This window comes from Lethenteron reissneri, chromosome 49 (assembly GCF_015708825.2).
Source record: "Lethenteron reissneri isolate LAM-NWPU_2019-01 chromosome 49, ASM1570882v1, whole genome shotgun sequence".
NCBI classification, from domain to species: domain Eukaryota; kingdom Metazoa; phylum Chordata; class Hyperoartia; order Petromyzontiformes; family Petromyzontidae; genus Lethenteron; species Lethenteron reissneri.
Genome location: NC_083827.1, coordinates 4,145,562 through 4,162,037, shown reverse-complemented (window position 1 = coordinate 4,162,037; position 16,476 = coordinate 4,145,562). Strand labels below are relative to the sequence as shown.

General features: G+C 51.9%; 1 protein-coding gene across 1 annotated transcript in view; it reads left to right on the top strand.

Annotated features, from left to right (window-relative positions):
- The window catches only part of LOC133354788 (sodium-dependent noradrenaline transporter-like), a 52,008-nt gene that overhangs the window by 23,707 nt on the left and 11,825 nt on the right, over positions 1-16,476 (top strand). Inside the window, exons 6-11 of the mRNA XM_061571906.1 lie at positions 1,822-1,956; positions 7,398-7,501; positions 8,295-8,419; positions 11,068-11,180; positions 11,674-11,802; positions 12,683-12,782. Of these exons, the coding sequence (XP_061427890.1) occupies positions 1,822-1,956; positions 7,398-7,501; positions 8,295-8,419; positions 11,068-11,180; positions 11,674-11,802; positions 12,683-12,782 (706 nt within the window). The remainder of the gene's footprint in view (positions 1-1,821; positions 1,957-7,397; positions 7,502-8,294; positions 8,420-11,067; positions 11,181-11,673; positions 11,803-12,682; positions 12,783-16,476) is intronic.

Genomic DNA, 16,476 nt, shown 5'->3' with positions numbered 1-16,476 from the left:
AATCAGCACCCTGAAATTAGTCTAAAACAGCTGCAAAAGTCCAGGCCAGAAAAAAATGTTTTTTGGTGTTGTTGTTGACCAGTGTAATTGAGCCATGGGTGTCCGTATGTACGTATGGCTGCACGCATATTGGAGGGTGGACAAGCAACAGGAAAATGTGAAAGTACGTTGGTGTTAAATTTCGATTTAAAGCTTTCGTGACTGCAGGGATTCATCTTCTTGGTTTTTTCGGTAAAGTCACATAGAAGGGAAGTAATAAAATAATAAAAATAAAACATAATAAAATAATTCTCACGACGTTTCGGCCACAACGCAAGCAGCCGTCCTCAGGTGAAGACCAGGTCTGTCGGGGAGACAGCGGCCGAAACGTCGTGAGAATTATTTTATTATGTTTTATTTTTATTATTTTATTACTTCCCTTCTATGTGACTTTACCGAAAGAACCAAGAAGATGCGTTGGTGTTGTTGAACCGGAAAGAGAGGAAGACCTAACAGAGAATGGCTTGACAATGACGACGATGAGAGACTGGCACCAGGAAGATGTGGCCGCTACTTGAGCATGTTTGCACAAGACAGAGAGGAAAGTGGAAACAACAATGACGAAATGTGCAGTGGACACCTACGGCCTATCTGCACGTGGATGGTGATGATGATGTCTGTCGAACGTTTCTCGCATTGTACGTAGCCAGCCGTGATAATCGGAGGTGCGGGTTAAATAACTCCGTAGGTGTATGAGAAAGTCTATGGGTCTCTTCGTAGGTTTGTGAGTATCTCAAGTCCATGGGTCTCTATGTAAGTCTCTTAGTCTGTGAATGTAAGTCTATGGGTCTCTATGTAAAAATATAGGTCTCTGTGTAAGTATATGGGTCCCTTTGTAAACATATGGGTCTCTCTGTAAGTCTATGGGTTTCTCTGTAAGTCTCTTTGTCTGTGAAATCCATGGGTCTTGATGTAAGTCTATGGGTCTCTATGTAAATATATGGGTCTCTATGTAAGTATATGGGTCCCTTTGTAAACATATGGGTCTCTCTGTAAGTCTATGGGTTTCTCTTTAAGTTTCTTTGTCTGTGAAGTCCATGGGTCTTGATGTAAGTCTATGGGTCTCTATGTAAATATATGGGTCTCTATGTAAGTATATGGGTCCCTTTGTAAACATATGGGTCTCTCTGTAAGTCTATGGGTCTCTATGTAAGGTCGTGTGGTTATGGTGGTGGTGTGTTTGTGGTGGTAGTTGTGGTGGTGGTGGTGATCTTGATGGTGTTTTAGTGGTGGTTGTGGTGGTGGTGTGTTTGTGGTGGTAGTTGTGGTGGTGGTCTTGATGGTGTTTTAGTGGTGGTTGTGGTGGTGGTGTGTTTGTGGTGGTAGTTGTGGTGGTGGTGGTGTTATTGATGGTGTTTTAGTGGTGGTTGTGGTGGTGGTGTGTTTGTGGTGGTAGTTGTGGTGTGGTAGGTGGTGATCTTGATGGTGTTTTAGTGGTGGTTGTGGTGGTGGTGTGTTTGTGGTGGTATGTTTGTGGTGGTGGTAGTTGTGGTGGTCTTGATGTTGTTTTAGTGGTGGTTGTGTGGTGGTGGCCCCAAGGTGGTGTGTTTGTTGTGGTGGTTTTGGTGGTGGTCTTGATGGTGTTTTAGTGGTGGTTGTGGTGGTAGTGGTGTGTTTGTGGTGGTAGCTGTGGTGTGGTAGGTGGTGATCTTGATGGTGTTTTAGTGGTGGTTGTGGTGGTGGTATGTTTGTGGTGGTGGTAGTTGTGGTGGTGGTCTTGATGTTGTCTTAGTGGTGGTTGTGTGGTTGTGGTGGTGGTGGTTGTGTGGTTGTGGCCTGTAGGTGGTGTGGATCACGGCCACGATGCCGTACGTGGTGCTCACCGTCCTGCTGGTACGCGGCGTCACGCTGCCCGGAGCCATGGACGGGATCTACGAGTACCTCAACGTGGACTTGCGTCGCCTGCGTCAACTCTCGGTGGGCGGCTTCCCGGCACACCACGTCCAGTATACACCTCACTATGCCCCTGGCTACTTATTCACCTGCTGCCACTACTCCCATCCACGCAGTCTCCTGCCTCTCCCCTCTCATCTCACTCCACTCCCATCCACGCACTCTCCTACCTCTCCCCTCTCATCTCACTCTACTCCCCTCCACGCACTCTCCTACCTCTCCCCTCTCATCTCACTCTACTCCCCTCCACGCACTCTCCTGCCTCTCCCCTTTCATCTCACTCTACTCCCCTCCACGCACTCTCCTGCCTCTCCCCTCTCATTTCACTCCACTCCCCTCCATGCACTTTCCTACCTCTCATCTCACTCTACTCCCCTCCACGCACTCTCCTACCTCTCCCCTCTCATCTCACTCTACTCCCCTCTACGCTCTCTCCTGCCTCTCCCCTTTCATCTCACTCTACTCCCCTCCACGCACTCTCCTACCTCTCCCCTCTCATCTCACTCTACTCCCCTCCACGCACTCTCCTGCCTCTCCCCTTTCATCTCAGTCTACTCCCCTCCACACACTCTCCTACCTCTCCCCTCTCATCTCACTCTACTCCCATCCACGCACTCTCCTACCTCTCCCCTCTCATCTCACTCTACCCCCCTCCACGCACTCTCCTGCCTCTCCCCTTTCATCTCACTCTACTCCCCTCCACGCACTCTCCTACCTCTCCCCACTCATCTCACTCTACTCCCCTCTACGCTCTCTCCTGCCTCTCCCCTCTCATCTCACTCTACTCCCCTCCACGCTCTCTCCTGCCTCTCCCCTTTCATCTCACTCTACTCCCCTCCACGCACTCTCCTACCTCTCCCCTCTCATCTCACTCTGCTCCCCTCCACGCTCTCTCCTGCCTCTCCCCTTTCATCTCACTCTACTCCCCTCCACGCACTCTCCTACCTCTCCCCTCTCATCTCACTCTACTCCCCTCCACGCACTCTCCTGCCTCTCCCCTCTCATCTCAGTCTACTCCCCTCCACACACTCTCCTACCTCTCCCCTCTCATCTCACTCTACTCCCATCCACGCACTCTCCTACCTCTCCCCTCTCATCTCACTCTACTCCCCTCCACCCACTCTCCTACCTCCCCCCTCTCATCTCACTCTACTCCCCTCCACACACTCTCCTACCTCTCCCTCTTATCTCACTCTACTCCCCTCCACGCACTCTCCTGCCTCTCCCCTCTCATCTCACTCTACTCCCCTCCACACACTCTCCTACCTCTCCCCTCTCATCTCACTCTACTCCCCTCCACGCACTCTCCTACCTCTCCCTCTCATCTCACTCTACTCCCCTCCACGCACTCTCCTGCCTCTCCCCTCTCATCTCACTCTACTCCCCTCCACGCACTCTCCTGCCTCTCCCCTCTCATCTCACTCTACTCTCCTCCACACACTCTCCTACCTCTCCCCTCTCATCTCACTCTACCCCCCTCCACGCACTCTCCTGCCTCTCCCCTCTCATCTCACTCTACTCTCCTCCACGCACTCTTCTGCCTCTCCCCTCTCATCTCACTCTACTCCCCTCCACACACTCTCCTACCTCTCCCCTCTCATCTCACTCTACCCCCCTCCACGCACTCTCCTGCCTCTCCCCTCTCATCTCACTCTACTCTCCTCCACGCACTCTCCTGCCTCTCCCCTCTCATCTCACTCTACTCCCCTCCACGCACTCTCCTACCTCTCCCCTCTCATCTCACTCTACTACCCTCCACGCTCTCTCCTGCCTCTCCCCTCTCATCTCACTCTACACCCCTCCACGCACTCTTCTGCATCTCCCCTCTCATCTCAGTCTACTCCCCTCCACACACTCTCCTACCTCTCATCTCCCCTGTCATCTCACTCTACTCCCCTCCACGCTCAAACCTGCACTGACCATCGTGGTGAAATATAGTCAAAACAACCTCCCATATTGACACAGCATGGTGAAGCCTTCATCTTGTTAGATTGGCACGGTTGGTTCATTTTTATTCTCCCGCACCTCCGTTTAGCATGGTTTGCACGTACGGCGCGAAAGAAGTTCAACATACACATATACACACATTGTCAACCAACGCCTTTAGTCGAATCCTCCAGTCAACCTTCGCTCAATGGGAGGTCGCTCATTCTCCTCTGCTGCCCCCATGGTCTAGAGCTCCCTTCCCCCAGCCGTCCGTGCTTTTGACTCCCTGCCCCCTGTTCATGTCCAGGCTCCAGACCTTCCTCTACCCCACTCTGTCTCTAACCTTCCAAACATGATTTGTGAAGCCTCACCCAGTGGCGAATTCAATTGGACAAACATCCCAATGTAGCAGGACCCTCATGCGAGAGAGTCTTGAGACTCAGGTGACACTTTACCAGGATACGAATCAGTATTATTATTGTTATGATAAAAGTGTAAAAACTTATTTAAACTGTAGGGGGGGGGGGGGTTATTGCAGCGAGACGTGAGCTACAAATGTTTGTTGTAATTCATCCAGAACTTGTGAATGGCATTATTACTATTATTACCCTGAATCCACATCAAGCGTGCGGACGTTCGAACAACGCACGCGAACTCCCCCTTTAATCCGCCGACTTGATAAGTTGATCGCGGTATTCCCCGACGGTATTTCTCGCTCCGAGCTCGCACCTTGCCGGATTCAGCATCGTCACCCCCACCCAGAGGTCGCAACCGGGTACCCGATACCCGTACCCAGCTGGGTACGGGTACGGGTAGCGGCCGGGTACGGGTAGGCCGTGAGTCACTGGTGAGTAACCGTTTGTCACTCATTTCGGGTAGGGTACGGGTAGGGAACGGGTCGCAAATGGGTACCCGTACCCGGCCGGGTACGGGTACCCATTTGCGACCCTGGTGTGGCCGGGTACGGGTACGGGTAAGGAATCAAAACCCGTTTGCGACCTCTGCCCCCACCCCTCCGCGGTAGCCATGTGGCGGCATCTGCAAACGGTAACGGCGTGGGCGCTAAAAACACCCCGCCGCGCTCCGTTGGCAGTGCGCCCTCTGTTTGCACGGCACAGGCTGAGTGCTATCTTAGGTCGCGATCGTTCCGTCCCTTCTTGTAAATCCTCAGCTAACCTTTCATCTCGTTTTTTTATCCTTCCCCGCGCTCGCTTACTCGCTTCCTCTCTCTCTCTGCACTCTCTCTCTCTGTAGTTTTAGTTTTTAACCCCCGAACGCACCCCGAACACCGCTCCGCGTCGCAGTCGTCCATGCGGAGGCTTGCGGCTTCTTGCGCTTTACTCTGTGGTTCTTTCGGTAAAGTGACGTATAAAGAGAAAGTAACAAATTAAATACTAGCATACGACGTTTCGATTGCAACACAAGCAATCATCATCACGTATAAATGAAATAGAAACACAAATCTAGTATGTTTAGAAATGTAATGTAATACAACTGAGAGTCGGATAACATTACAGTCAACACCCTACCTGGTTGATTACGTTCTTCCTGAGAATGCTAAATTTGAGAGAGAGATAAAACACAGAACCAGAGACATATAGACAGACATATAAGCAGACAGATATCTCTCTATGTATCGGTGTGATATCTGTCTACTTATAAGTCTGTCTATATGTCTCTGGTTCTGTGTTTTATCTCTCTCTCAAATTTAGCATTCTCAGGAAGAACGTAATCAACCAGGTAGGGTGTTGACTGTTATGTTATCCGACTCTCTGTTGTATTACATTACATTTTTAAGTATACTAGATTTGTGTTTCTATTTCATTTATACCTGATGATGATTGCTTGTGTTGCAATCGAAACGTCGTATGCTAGTATTTAATTTATTATTTTCTCTTTATACGCGACTTTACCGAAAGAACCAAAGAGTAATTCCTGCAGTCACGAAAGCTCCAAATAAAGTTTATTGCGCTTTGTTTGCTAGGTTACCCACAGTGCCTTGCACGGACCGCAACACCTCGCTGATCTCGTCAAAGAGCGTAAACCATCATTGAGCAAACTCTGGTCATCACCACAGCAGCAGCGGCTTTTTGGCTAACCACCTAACAAAGAGGGTCGCTGCATCACGCGCACTTTCCGATGCACTTCTGCGGCACTCTTGAATGCTCTTCCGTCCTATATGAGGAAGCCACTGGAGCTATGCACTTTTGAATCTTCTAGATTGACAAACTAATTTCTTTAAAACTCCTTTTTGTGCTTAGTTTGTGGTCGTTCCCACCGCACCTCCGATTAGCAAGCGTGGTTGGTTACGTACTGTGCGAAAGAAGTTAAACACACATCCCATATCTAATAATTGATTGTAATAAATCTAATACATATTGACCTATACCCATAAAATTTCGATTTAAAGCTTTCGTGACTGCAGGGATTCATCTTCTTGGTTCTTTCGGTAAAGTCACGTAGAAGGGAAATAATAAAAGAATAAAAATAAAACATAATAAAATAATTCTCACGACGTTTCGGCCACAACGTAAGCAGCAGAACAGCGCTGTCTTCCCGACAGACCTGTTCTTCACCTGAAGACGGCTGCTTGCGTTGTGGCCGAAACGTCGTGAGAATTATATTTTATAATGTTTTATTTTTATTATTTTATTCATTCCCTTCTACGTGACTTTACCGAAAGAACCAAGAAGACCATACCCATTACTTTCTTCTACTTCCTGTTCACCTGTGTGGGGTGAGCGGGGCGTGGTGATGACGTCACACCGCCTACGTAGCGCCGAGCACCTGGGGAGGCTTTCACAGTTCTGGCACTCGCCTGATGAAGACGCTGGTGGCAGATTCCAGCGAAGCGTCGCACACACAATAGATACACCCTGTGGATTGCTCTCCTACACACACACACCACACCGCTCACCACAGCTCACCACAGCTCCTCACCACTACTCAGCCCACTCCTCACCACAGCTCACCCCACTCCTCACCACACCTCACTACACTGCTCACCACTGCTCACCACACTGCTCACCACAGCTCACCCCACTCCTCACCACAGCTCACCACACTGCTCACCACTGCTCACCACACTCCTCACCACAGCTCACCCCACTTCTCACCACCGCTCACCCCACTTCTCACCACACCTCACCCCACTTCTCACCACCGCTCACCCCACTTCTCACCACCGCTCACCCCACTTCTCACCACCGCTCACCCCACTTCTCACCACACCTCACCACACTGCTCACCACTGCTCACCACACTCCTCACCACAGCTCACCACACTGCTCACCACTGCTCACCACACTCCTCACCACAGCTCACCACACTGCTCACCACAGCTCACCCCACTCCTCACCACACTGCTCACCACTGCTCACCACACTCCTCACCACAGCTCACCCCACTTCTCACCACCGCTCACCCACTTCTCACCACCGCTCACCCCACTCCTCACCACACCTCACCCCACTTCTCACCACACCTCACCCTCCTCCACCCCACACCTCACCCTCTCCCCCGTGCCGGTCGCCTCCCAGGTGTGGATCGACGCCGCCACTCAGATCTTCTTCTCTCTGGGCGCCGGCTTCGGGGTCCTCATCGCCTTCTCCAGCTACAACAAGTTCAACAACAACTGCTACAAGTGAGGTCGTCTTCTTCTTCTTCCGTATAGATTAATAACGGCAGATTAAAGATGTAATTTTGGATCCGTTAGCGACTCAATGGTTCAGAAGCAGTGCGTGGATCTCGTTCCATCTTCGCTCCTTCAAAGGAGCTAAGACGGCAGCGGCAGCAGCAGCAGTGGCGGTGGTGGTGGTGGAGTGGTGGTGGTGGTGGTGGAGTGGTGGTGGTGGAGTGGTGGTGGTGGAGTGTTCACAATGCTGGTCGAGGGTTTGGGATTCGTGGGCGCATCACTCGCAAGCCGCCAAATCTTTGATTCGCCATTTGTAGTGGTGGTGGTGATGGTGGTAGGGATGGTGGTGTTGATGATGGCGTTGATGGGGGTAGGAGTGGTGGTGTTGATGATGGTGTTCATGGTAAGAGTGGTGGTGTTGATGATGATGCCAGGAGTGGTCGTGTTGATGGTAGGAGTGGTGGTGGTGTTGATGGTGTTGATGGTAGGAGTGGTGGTGTTGATGGTAATGATGATGGTAGGAGTGGTGGTGGTGTTGATGGTAGGAGTGGTGGTGTTGATGATAATGATGATGGTAGGAGTGGTGGTGGTGTTGATGGTAGGAGTGGTGGTGGTGTTGATGGTGTTGATGGTAGGAGTGGTGGTGTTGATGATAATGATGATGGTAGGAGTGGTGGTGGTGTTGATGGTAGGAGTGGTGGTGTTGATGGTAGGAGTGGTGGTGTTGATGATGATGGTAGGAGTGGTGGTGTTGATGATGATGAGAGCACCGATGTCTGCGTGTGCTTCACCGCCCTGGCAGGGACGCCCTCATCACGAGCTCCATCAACTGCGTCACGAGTTTCTTCTCCGGCTTCGTCATCTTCTCGCTGCTCGGCTACATGGCCAAGAAGCACGACGTGCCAATAGACGACGTGGCTACAGACGGTCGGTGCCTCGTCTCTCTGTGTGTGTGTGTCCATGTGTGTCTGTCTGTGTGTGTCCGTGTGTGTCTGTCTGTGTGTGTCCGTGTGTGTCTGTCTGTGTGTGTCCGTGTGTGTCTGTCTGTGTGTGTCCGTGTGTGTCTGTCTGTGTGTGTCCGTGTGTGTCTGTCTGTGTGTGTCCGTGTGTGTCTGTCTGTGTGTGTCCGTGTGTGTCTGTCTGTGTGTGTCCGTGTGTGTCTGTGTGTGTGTGTCCGTGTGTATCTGTGTGTGTGTGTCCGTGTGTGTCTGTCTGTGTGTGTCCGTGTGTGTATGTCTGTGTGGGGAGCGGTTTGCGCTACGCTGCGCTACGAACCCGGCGACCTGAGTTCGATTCCCGCTCACGGCCAACGCCGGTGATGATTATCTGAACCGGTCCTGTGCCTCACCTAGGTCGACTCAGTCTCAAATGAGTACCTGGTGTGGTGTGTAAACATGGCCACTAGGGAGACGAAGGCGGCCGGGCGTTGTGCTCGCCACCCATGCCTTCATGTGCCGTGCCGGCCTTCATAGGTGCTCGCTAACAGCACTTGCCCCAACAGTATAAGGATATCCGGGGGATCTTTGTCTTGTGTGTCTGTCTGTGCACATGTCTGTGTGTGTACATGCCTATGTGTGTCCTTTTCTGTGTGTGTCCGTGTCTGTCTATGTGTGTGTCACAGTATGTGTGTCTTTGTGCGTGCGTCCGTGTCTGAGCGGTCACGTAGCGGTCAGTGCACTGCGCTATGAACCCAGCGACCCGAGTTCAATTCCCACCCATGCCACCACCAGTGGCGATTATCTGAACCGGTCCTGGGCATCCCCTCGGTCTAAGCACGATCACCAATGACGGCACAAACGAAAACCTGTCACAGGTGCTGCCCATTGGCGTGCCTGTGAACCAGAGGTCACTCGAACGCATCTCGGATGTGGCTTCGTGACATCCGCCTCCGCGGGTCGTTCCCGAACACGACAGGACGTCGCACCGTCGTCTCCCGACGACGCGATGCTGACGGCGTGAGACCGGGGATTTTCATTATTTAGCTAATTCTGTTTGTTTGTTTGATACAATGGTGAAAACCGACGGCTGTTCGCCAACTGCGGGTTATTGCTGCAGCTGATTCTGCTCTTTCGGCACTGGAAGTCTTCTCAATGTGCACTCTGATGACTGAGAGGCCATTGAATGACTTGTGACAATGTGACTGGGGTTCAGTATTTTGGACCTTGTTCAACTTGCGGTATACTATTGTTGTTGTTGCTACTGCAGATGCAGTAGCAACAACAACAACACCTGTCTGTGGACACTTGTGTGCATTAAACGTGGATGTATATGGATGGTCGGATGGATGGTGGGATTGATAAATAGATGGGTGAAGGGACAGATGTGTTGATTAAGCGTGGATGTATGGTTCCAAAGAACACAGGATGAGATGTTACTATCCTTTGTGCAAGCACTTCCAAGAGTTCATGAACAGTGAGCCTGGTGAAATTTGGGGAGCGCATCGTCAGTAGTGACCCTTTGGTTCCTAGGGTGTTTCGGCCTTTCATACTATACACCCTCCCCAAAGGCGGCCAGCGACAGGGTGATCAATCCTACGCTTGCGTCCCATTCCCAATTAGTCATAGGAGTTGCCTTGTTGTTGGTAGCCAGCATCCCATGGGACTATGCATGGCAGGGGCGTCCTCCTCCCTGAGTCAAGCATTATTGACTGCATACCTCCTGGCCCTCTCACTTTGGGGCCCAGCTGGGGTCTTTCCTCTTCATCCAGAGCCACTGACTGCTGCCTTCTGCCGCCTCCGATACAGCTTTGATTGCCGAACGCTGGCTCTGGCCCTTAATTCCCAGGTCTCTAAGCAGTCTCGTTGTAGATGTTGCCACAAAACCTCTGCAGCCCACCTCCACTGGTCGGACTTCTGTGTTCCAGCCATGATGCCGTGCTTCGGCAGCTAGATCGGCATAGCGCAGATGTTTTCGCTCATAAGCCTCATCTACTGAGTCCTCCCAGGGTACTGTGAGCTCAATGATGAAGACCTTCTTGAGCGAACGGGACCAGAGCACCATGTCAGGTCTTAGGGTGGTGGTTGCAATCTCCGGAGGAAACACAAGTTGCCGACCAATGTCAGCTAGCATTTTTCAGTCGCGGGCCAAGCGCAGCTGGTCTCGCTCTATTGGTGTAGAGCCGCTCTTCGGTCAGATGTAGGGATGGATGGTGGGATTGATAAATAGATGGATGGATGGATATGTAAATGGATGGAAGGATTAATGGTTAGATGGGAAGATAAATGGATGAAAGGAAAGATGCATGGATGGCTGGAGAGAGGTGTATATGTCAGATGGACATGCAGATGGATAGAGAGAGATAGACCTACACACGAACAGGTTGATGTTTGGACAGATCAATAGTTCGACAGATAGACAAATGGAGAGATAGACAGATGAATGGATGGATAGACGGACCAACAGACACTGTTCGTGATGACACCACGTGATGACACCACGGGAAAACGATGCTGCTGCTGATGCTGCTGGTCCTGCTGCTGCTGCTGCTGCTGCTGGTGCTGCTGCTGCTGGTGCTGCTCGTGCTGCTGTTGCTGCTGTTTGTGCTGCTGCTGGTGCTCCTGCTGCTGGTGCTGCAGGAGCTGGCCTCGTGTTCATCATCTACCCCGAGGCCATCGCCACCCTGCCGGGCGCCTCCATGTGGGCCATCATCTTCTTCATCATGCTGCTCACGCTGGGCATCGACAGCGCCGTGAGTAGTCGCCGTCGCGCGTCGTTGCGCACCACCCCCACCTCCTCCGCTGCCACCGCGCCGAGCAGGCCACCCTGGCACGGCCCCGGAGGCGCCAGGGATGTCCGTCGGTCCGCTGCAAGAAGCTAAGCTGCATTGAACTGCGCCCAGATACACGGTCACGTCGCGATCACGTTGGCTGGCATCGCGCGTGATGAACCAGCGAAGACACACGCCCCTCTCTCCATCCACATGTCCATCCATCTGTCCGCCTGTATGATCATCGTTGGTCCATCCACATATCTGTCCCGTGTCTCCACCCTGCCTGGTCGTCCATCCTTACATTCGTCCATCTCGTGGTCCGTCCATGTGTACGTAACCCACACCGTGCGTACGTAGTCACCCACCGCGTGCGTACGTAGTGACCCATCCATGTGCGTACATAGTGACCCACCGCGTGCGTACGTAGCGACCCACTGCGTGCGTACATAGTAACCCATCCGTGTGCGTGCAGATGGGTGGCATGGAGGCGGTGATCACCGGCCTCATCGACGACTTCCCGATTCTCAAGCGCCACCGTGAGAAGTTCACCCTCTTGGTGGCTGTAGGAACCTTCCTGGTGGCGCTCGTCTGCGTCACCAATGTGAGTCGTGGCGCTCGCACCGCCACCGCCACTTCCACCACCAAAGACAAAGATCCCCCGTATCGCCTTAACAGACTGTTGGGGCAACAAAAGACAAAGATCCCCCGTATAGCCTTAACAGACTATTAGGGCAAGTACTGTTAGCGAGCACCTATGAAGGCCGGCACGGCACACGAGGAGGTGGGTGGCCAGCACCACGCCAGCAACACCACCACTGCCACTGTTGCTACCACCACTACCATCATTTACCGTCTCTGCCACCACCACCACCAACCACCACTACTGCCACCACCATCATCACCACCACTACCGGCACTACTGCTCCTACCAAAGACCTAGGGGAGGCCCGAGACCGGTTTAGATCACCGGTGTTGGCCATGAGCAAGAATTGAACTCGGGTGGCCGGGTTCGAAGCACAGCACACTAGCCACCACACTACCAGCACCAATGCCATTCCCATTCGCCACTAAGTGACGGTGACGTCACCACGGCCGATCTTGACACCGCTGGTACCGGTCGTCGGCAAGTCCACTCAGCTCCACATCCTCCCGTACCGCATCAGCTCCATCTCTTCACCAGCCTGTGCCGTGCCCGTTTAGCCCCTTCTATTCGGCCAAACAGAAGCTGCTTTGGCATGCGGTGGCTGGGCATGCGGGCTACATGACACACTACCAAACTACCACGTGCACGCCTGTGGCCGCAGCCTCTGAAACCATCTCACGTCTTGGTCCCGGACACCAACCCAGAATCCGTCGTGCCGGCTTTCCCCATCGCTCGTCATAACAACAGCAACGGCAGCAACTGTGTAGGTGCTTGTTGTGAGCCGAGGAGAAGGACAGTGCCCCGTGCCACCCCTCCCCCCCTCTCCCCGTGTCACCAGGGAGGGATTTACGTCTTCACCATCCTCGACAACTTTGCTGCCGGCACGTCGATCCTGTTCGGCGTCCTCATCGAAGCCATCGGCGTCGCCTGGTTCTACGGTGAGCGCTCGCTTCACCGCCCATGATGCACGGCGCATGGCCAGCCACTGTCGTGACACATCTGCGGGCATCATCATCAGCATCATCATCACCATCATCAGCATCATCATCACCATCATCAGCATCATCATCTTCATCTTGCACCGATCACACAACGGCTGCGACCCCACGGCACGGCTTCACCGCCCATAACTAATAGCTTCACCCATAATGCTCGGAGTCCTGCTAGCCACTGTTGTGATGCTACTGCGGTCATCATCGTCATCACCACCATCATCATCTTCAGCCATGGTCAATCCACTGCTGGATGAAGGGTCCCCTCCATAGATGCCGCTCCCGACCACCCTTCAGAATCCTGTGATGCACCTTGAACTCGTTTCGTCGCTCCATCTCCTCCCAAAGGGACGTCCTCAAGGACGAGTTGCACTCCTTGGTGGCCGCTCCGATCTTACTCTTGACCGTCGGCCATCGTCCCATCTCGCCGTGGATCGGCGAGCTTTTGATCCCCGCTCAGCGACGGCGTTCCCCGCGTTAGCGACAACCCAAAAATCTCCCCGCAAGTTACACACGCTCAAACGTAAAATCGTCGGGTTCGGCAAAGTTGAAAGCAAATTAAGCTCATGCTTGAATTTGTAACTGCAGCCCGTAAACAAAGCACGTGTGTGTGTGTGTGTGCGCGCGTCCGTCACACAAAGGTTTAGCAGCAACAAAAAGCATAATTGCATCGTCACTTTAACTTTTTTTTCCTTCCCTTTTTCTTATTTTGTTGTTGTTGCAAAAACCATCTTCTCACGGAACGGTCCCGGAGGTCAGGGTTCACCTGGACAGTGGGTCGTTGTGCTCGACGAGAAGGCTGCACTTTGCGTTTGCGGCCTCTGGCGGGGAAGCAGTTGGCTGCCCTCACGATTTCCAGCCACGTGTCCCAAGATTCTCCGCCCTGCCAGCGAATGTCCCAATGGCAGCGGAGCAGAGTATGGACAACAGCGGCTTCGCGTTCCACTCCGCACACTGCCGAGAATATTTATTTATTTACTTTTACGCTCTTTTTGCCGAACCGGCCGTGGAGGCATGGACCTGAGACTACCTGAGTGAGTGGCCACGCATTGATGCCATGGTCCGTGGCTGACCACGTTCCGTGCGGGTGGTCGTCGCGGTCACGTCGCCTCCCCCCCAGGTGTGCAGGCCGTTTGCCCGCCCGCCCGCCCATGGGCAGGCAGCGTCAGCTCGGATGGCCGTGCCGCTGCGTGGGAAAGCAAAAATACCGCACGAGCGTACCTTGTCCTCTCATAAACAATAATAATAAACAATAATAACAAACAATAAGAAGCAATACTAAGAAACAATTATAGTAAACAATAATAAACAATAATAAACAATAATAGTAAACAATAATAAACAATAATAATCAATAATCATAAACAATAATAGTAAACAATAATAATAAACAATAATAAACAATAATAATAAACAATAATAATAAGCAATGCTAATAAACAATAATAGTAAACAATAATAAACAATAATAATAAACAATAATAGTAAACACTAATAATAAACAATAATAATCAATAATCATAAACAATAATAGTACACAATAATAAACAATAATAAACAATAATAAACAATAATAGTAAGCAATAATAATAAGCAATGCTAATAAACAATAATAGTAAACAATAATAAACAATAATAATAAAAATAAGCAATACTAATAAATAATAATAATAATAAACAATAATAGTAAACAAAAACAAACAATAATAAACAATAATAAGCAATACTAATAAACAAAAATAATAAACAATACCAATAAACAATAATAGTAAACAATAATAAACAATAATAGTAAACAATAATAAACAAAAATTAACTATAATAGTAAACAATAACAAACAATAATAAACAACAATAATAATAAACAATAATTAACAGCAACAATAATAAACAATAATAGTAAACAATAATAAACAACAATAATAAAAAAACTCCCCGTAGCGCGAGTCGGCTCGGGCGTCACTACCAAGTAGACCGACCGTCGCTCAAACTACAAAACTAAGTGGCAGAAGACTCGACAAGCAGCTGGGGTGATGATCACGGAGGAGGCCGCACGTTACGTCCATACGGCCTCCTCCGTGATACGTCACGCACGTACGCTGAACTCCTTCCGCGACCGTACGTAGCCAGCCGTGCTCATGGGAAGGTTGCGCAGAGGAAGGGGAATGAGTGGGAGAGTTGAAGGGGAATGAGTAGAGGGGGAATGAGTGTAAATAGTGAAGGGGAATGAGTAGAGGGAGAACGAAGAGAGACGCGCGAGCGGAATGCGGTGACGACGCTGGGGGCGAGATCCGCGTGCGGATTCGGCATCCCGTGGCGAGCGACGCAGATCGGCACCATGGAGTCGCGGCCAGTCGCGTTGCTGCTGGCCGCCTCTCAAGGGGTACCGGTGGTAGCGGCAGCCAAGGAAGCGGACCGCGTCCGGGAAGTGCACCCGACGGGGGAGACGGAGCGGTGAGATAATTTCACGCTCCGGTGCTGGGTGGGATCGTGACGGACGGCTGGTGGCTTGCCGGGGGGGTGGTGGGGGGCAGAGGTTTTCATCCAGCAGTGGATCGACCACGGCTGCTGCTGCTGCTGCCGACGATGACAATCCTCAATCCTGGCTGACGAGGAGGCCGCAACGCGACGCTTCATCGGGCGACGCCGGCGGCGTTGGCCATGCGCACGCATAGCGGCCGCCCTGTCTGCGTGCATCAGAGTTGGAAGCTGAGGGTGGTCGGGGGGGATTGAGGGGGGTAGGGTGGGGGGTTGCGCAAGGGGGGTAGAAACTAAACCCAGGCAAGGAGAGCCACGGGGTCAGGCCGGGACATTTATTTATTTATTAAATTAAAGGTCGGCCGGTGCGACGGGCCGCTGAGTGATATTTCAACGTGAAGGGAATCGAGATTTTTGTTTTTTGGCGAGATGCATCGGCGAAAGGCCGCACGTTTGAACAACGTCCAGTAGCAGAGGTCGCAAACGGGTTTTGATTCCTTCCCCGTACCGGTACCCGGCCGCACCAGGGTCACAAACGGGTACCCGTACCCCGCCGGGTATCGGGTAGGGTATCGGGTACCTGATTGCGACCTCTGGGATGAAGCCATGTTGCAGGCGCGGGTGGGTTGATTCTAGGAACTTGAATTGTGAGAAGAGACAAGACGTTGGGAAATGAGTGACAAACGGTTACTCACCAGTGACTCACGGTCTACCCGTACCCGGCCGCACCAGGGTCGCAAACGGGTACCTGTACCCATACCCGGCCGGGTACGGCTAGCCGGGTATCGGGTAGGGTACGGGTATTGGGTACCCGATTGCGACCTCTGTCCAGTAGTCGTTGTTTGTTGTTGTTCGTACCATGAACAGCTCGCGATGCCGGTGCCCTGAGTCTGGTTTGCCAGAGGGGACACACGGGCGGGCCAGATTTGAGGGCCAAGCGGTGGAACGCGTCCCGGCTCCTCACCTGGACACCCCCCGCACACACACGCACACACCTGCTGGGCAGGCGTGTGCGTGCGGGAACCAGATGCCTTGAGTTAGAATCAGAATGACAACTTTATTGTTACCCGGGCAACTTACCCATCGAGCTATGAGACCCATTATTCAAGGGTGACTCGTAGAGCAGACAGACACGGCCAACAGCGAGAGTTCGTGAAAACAA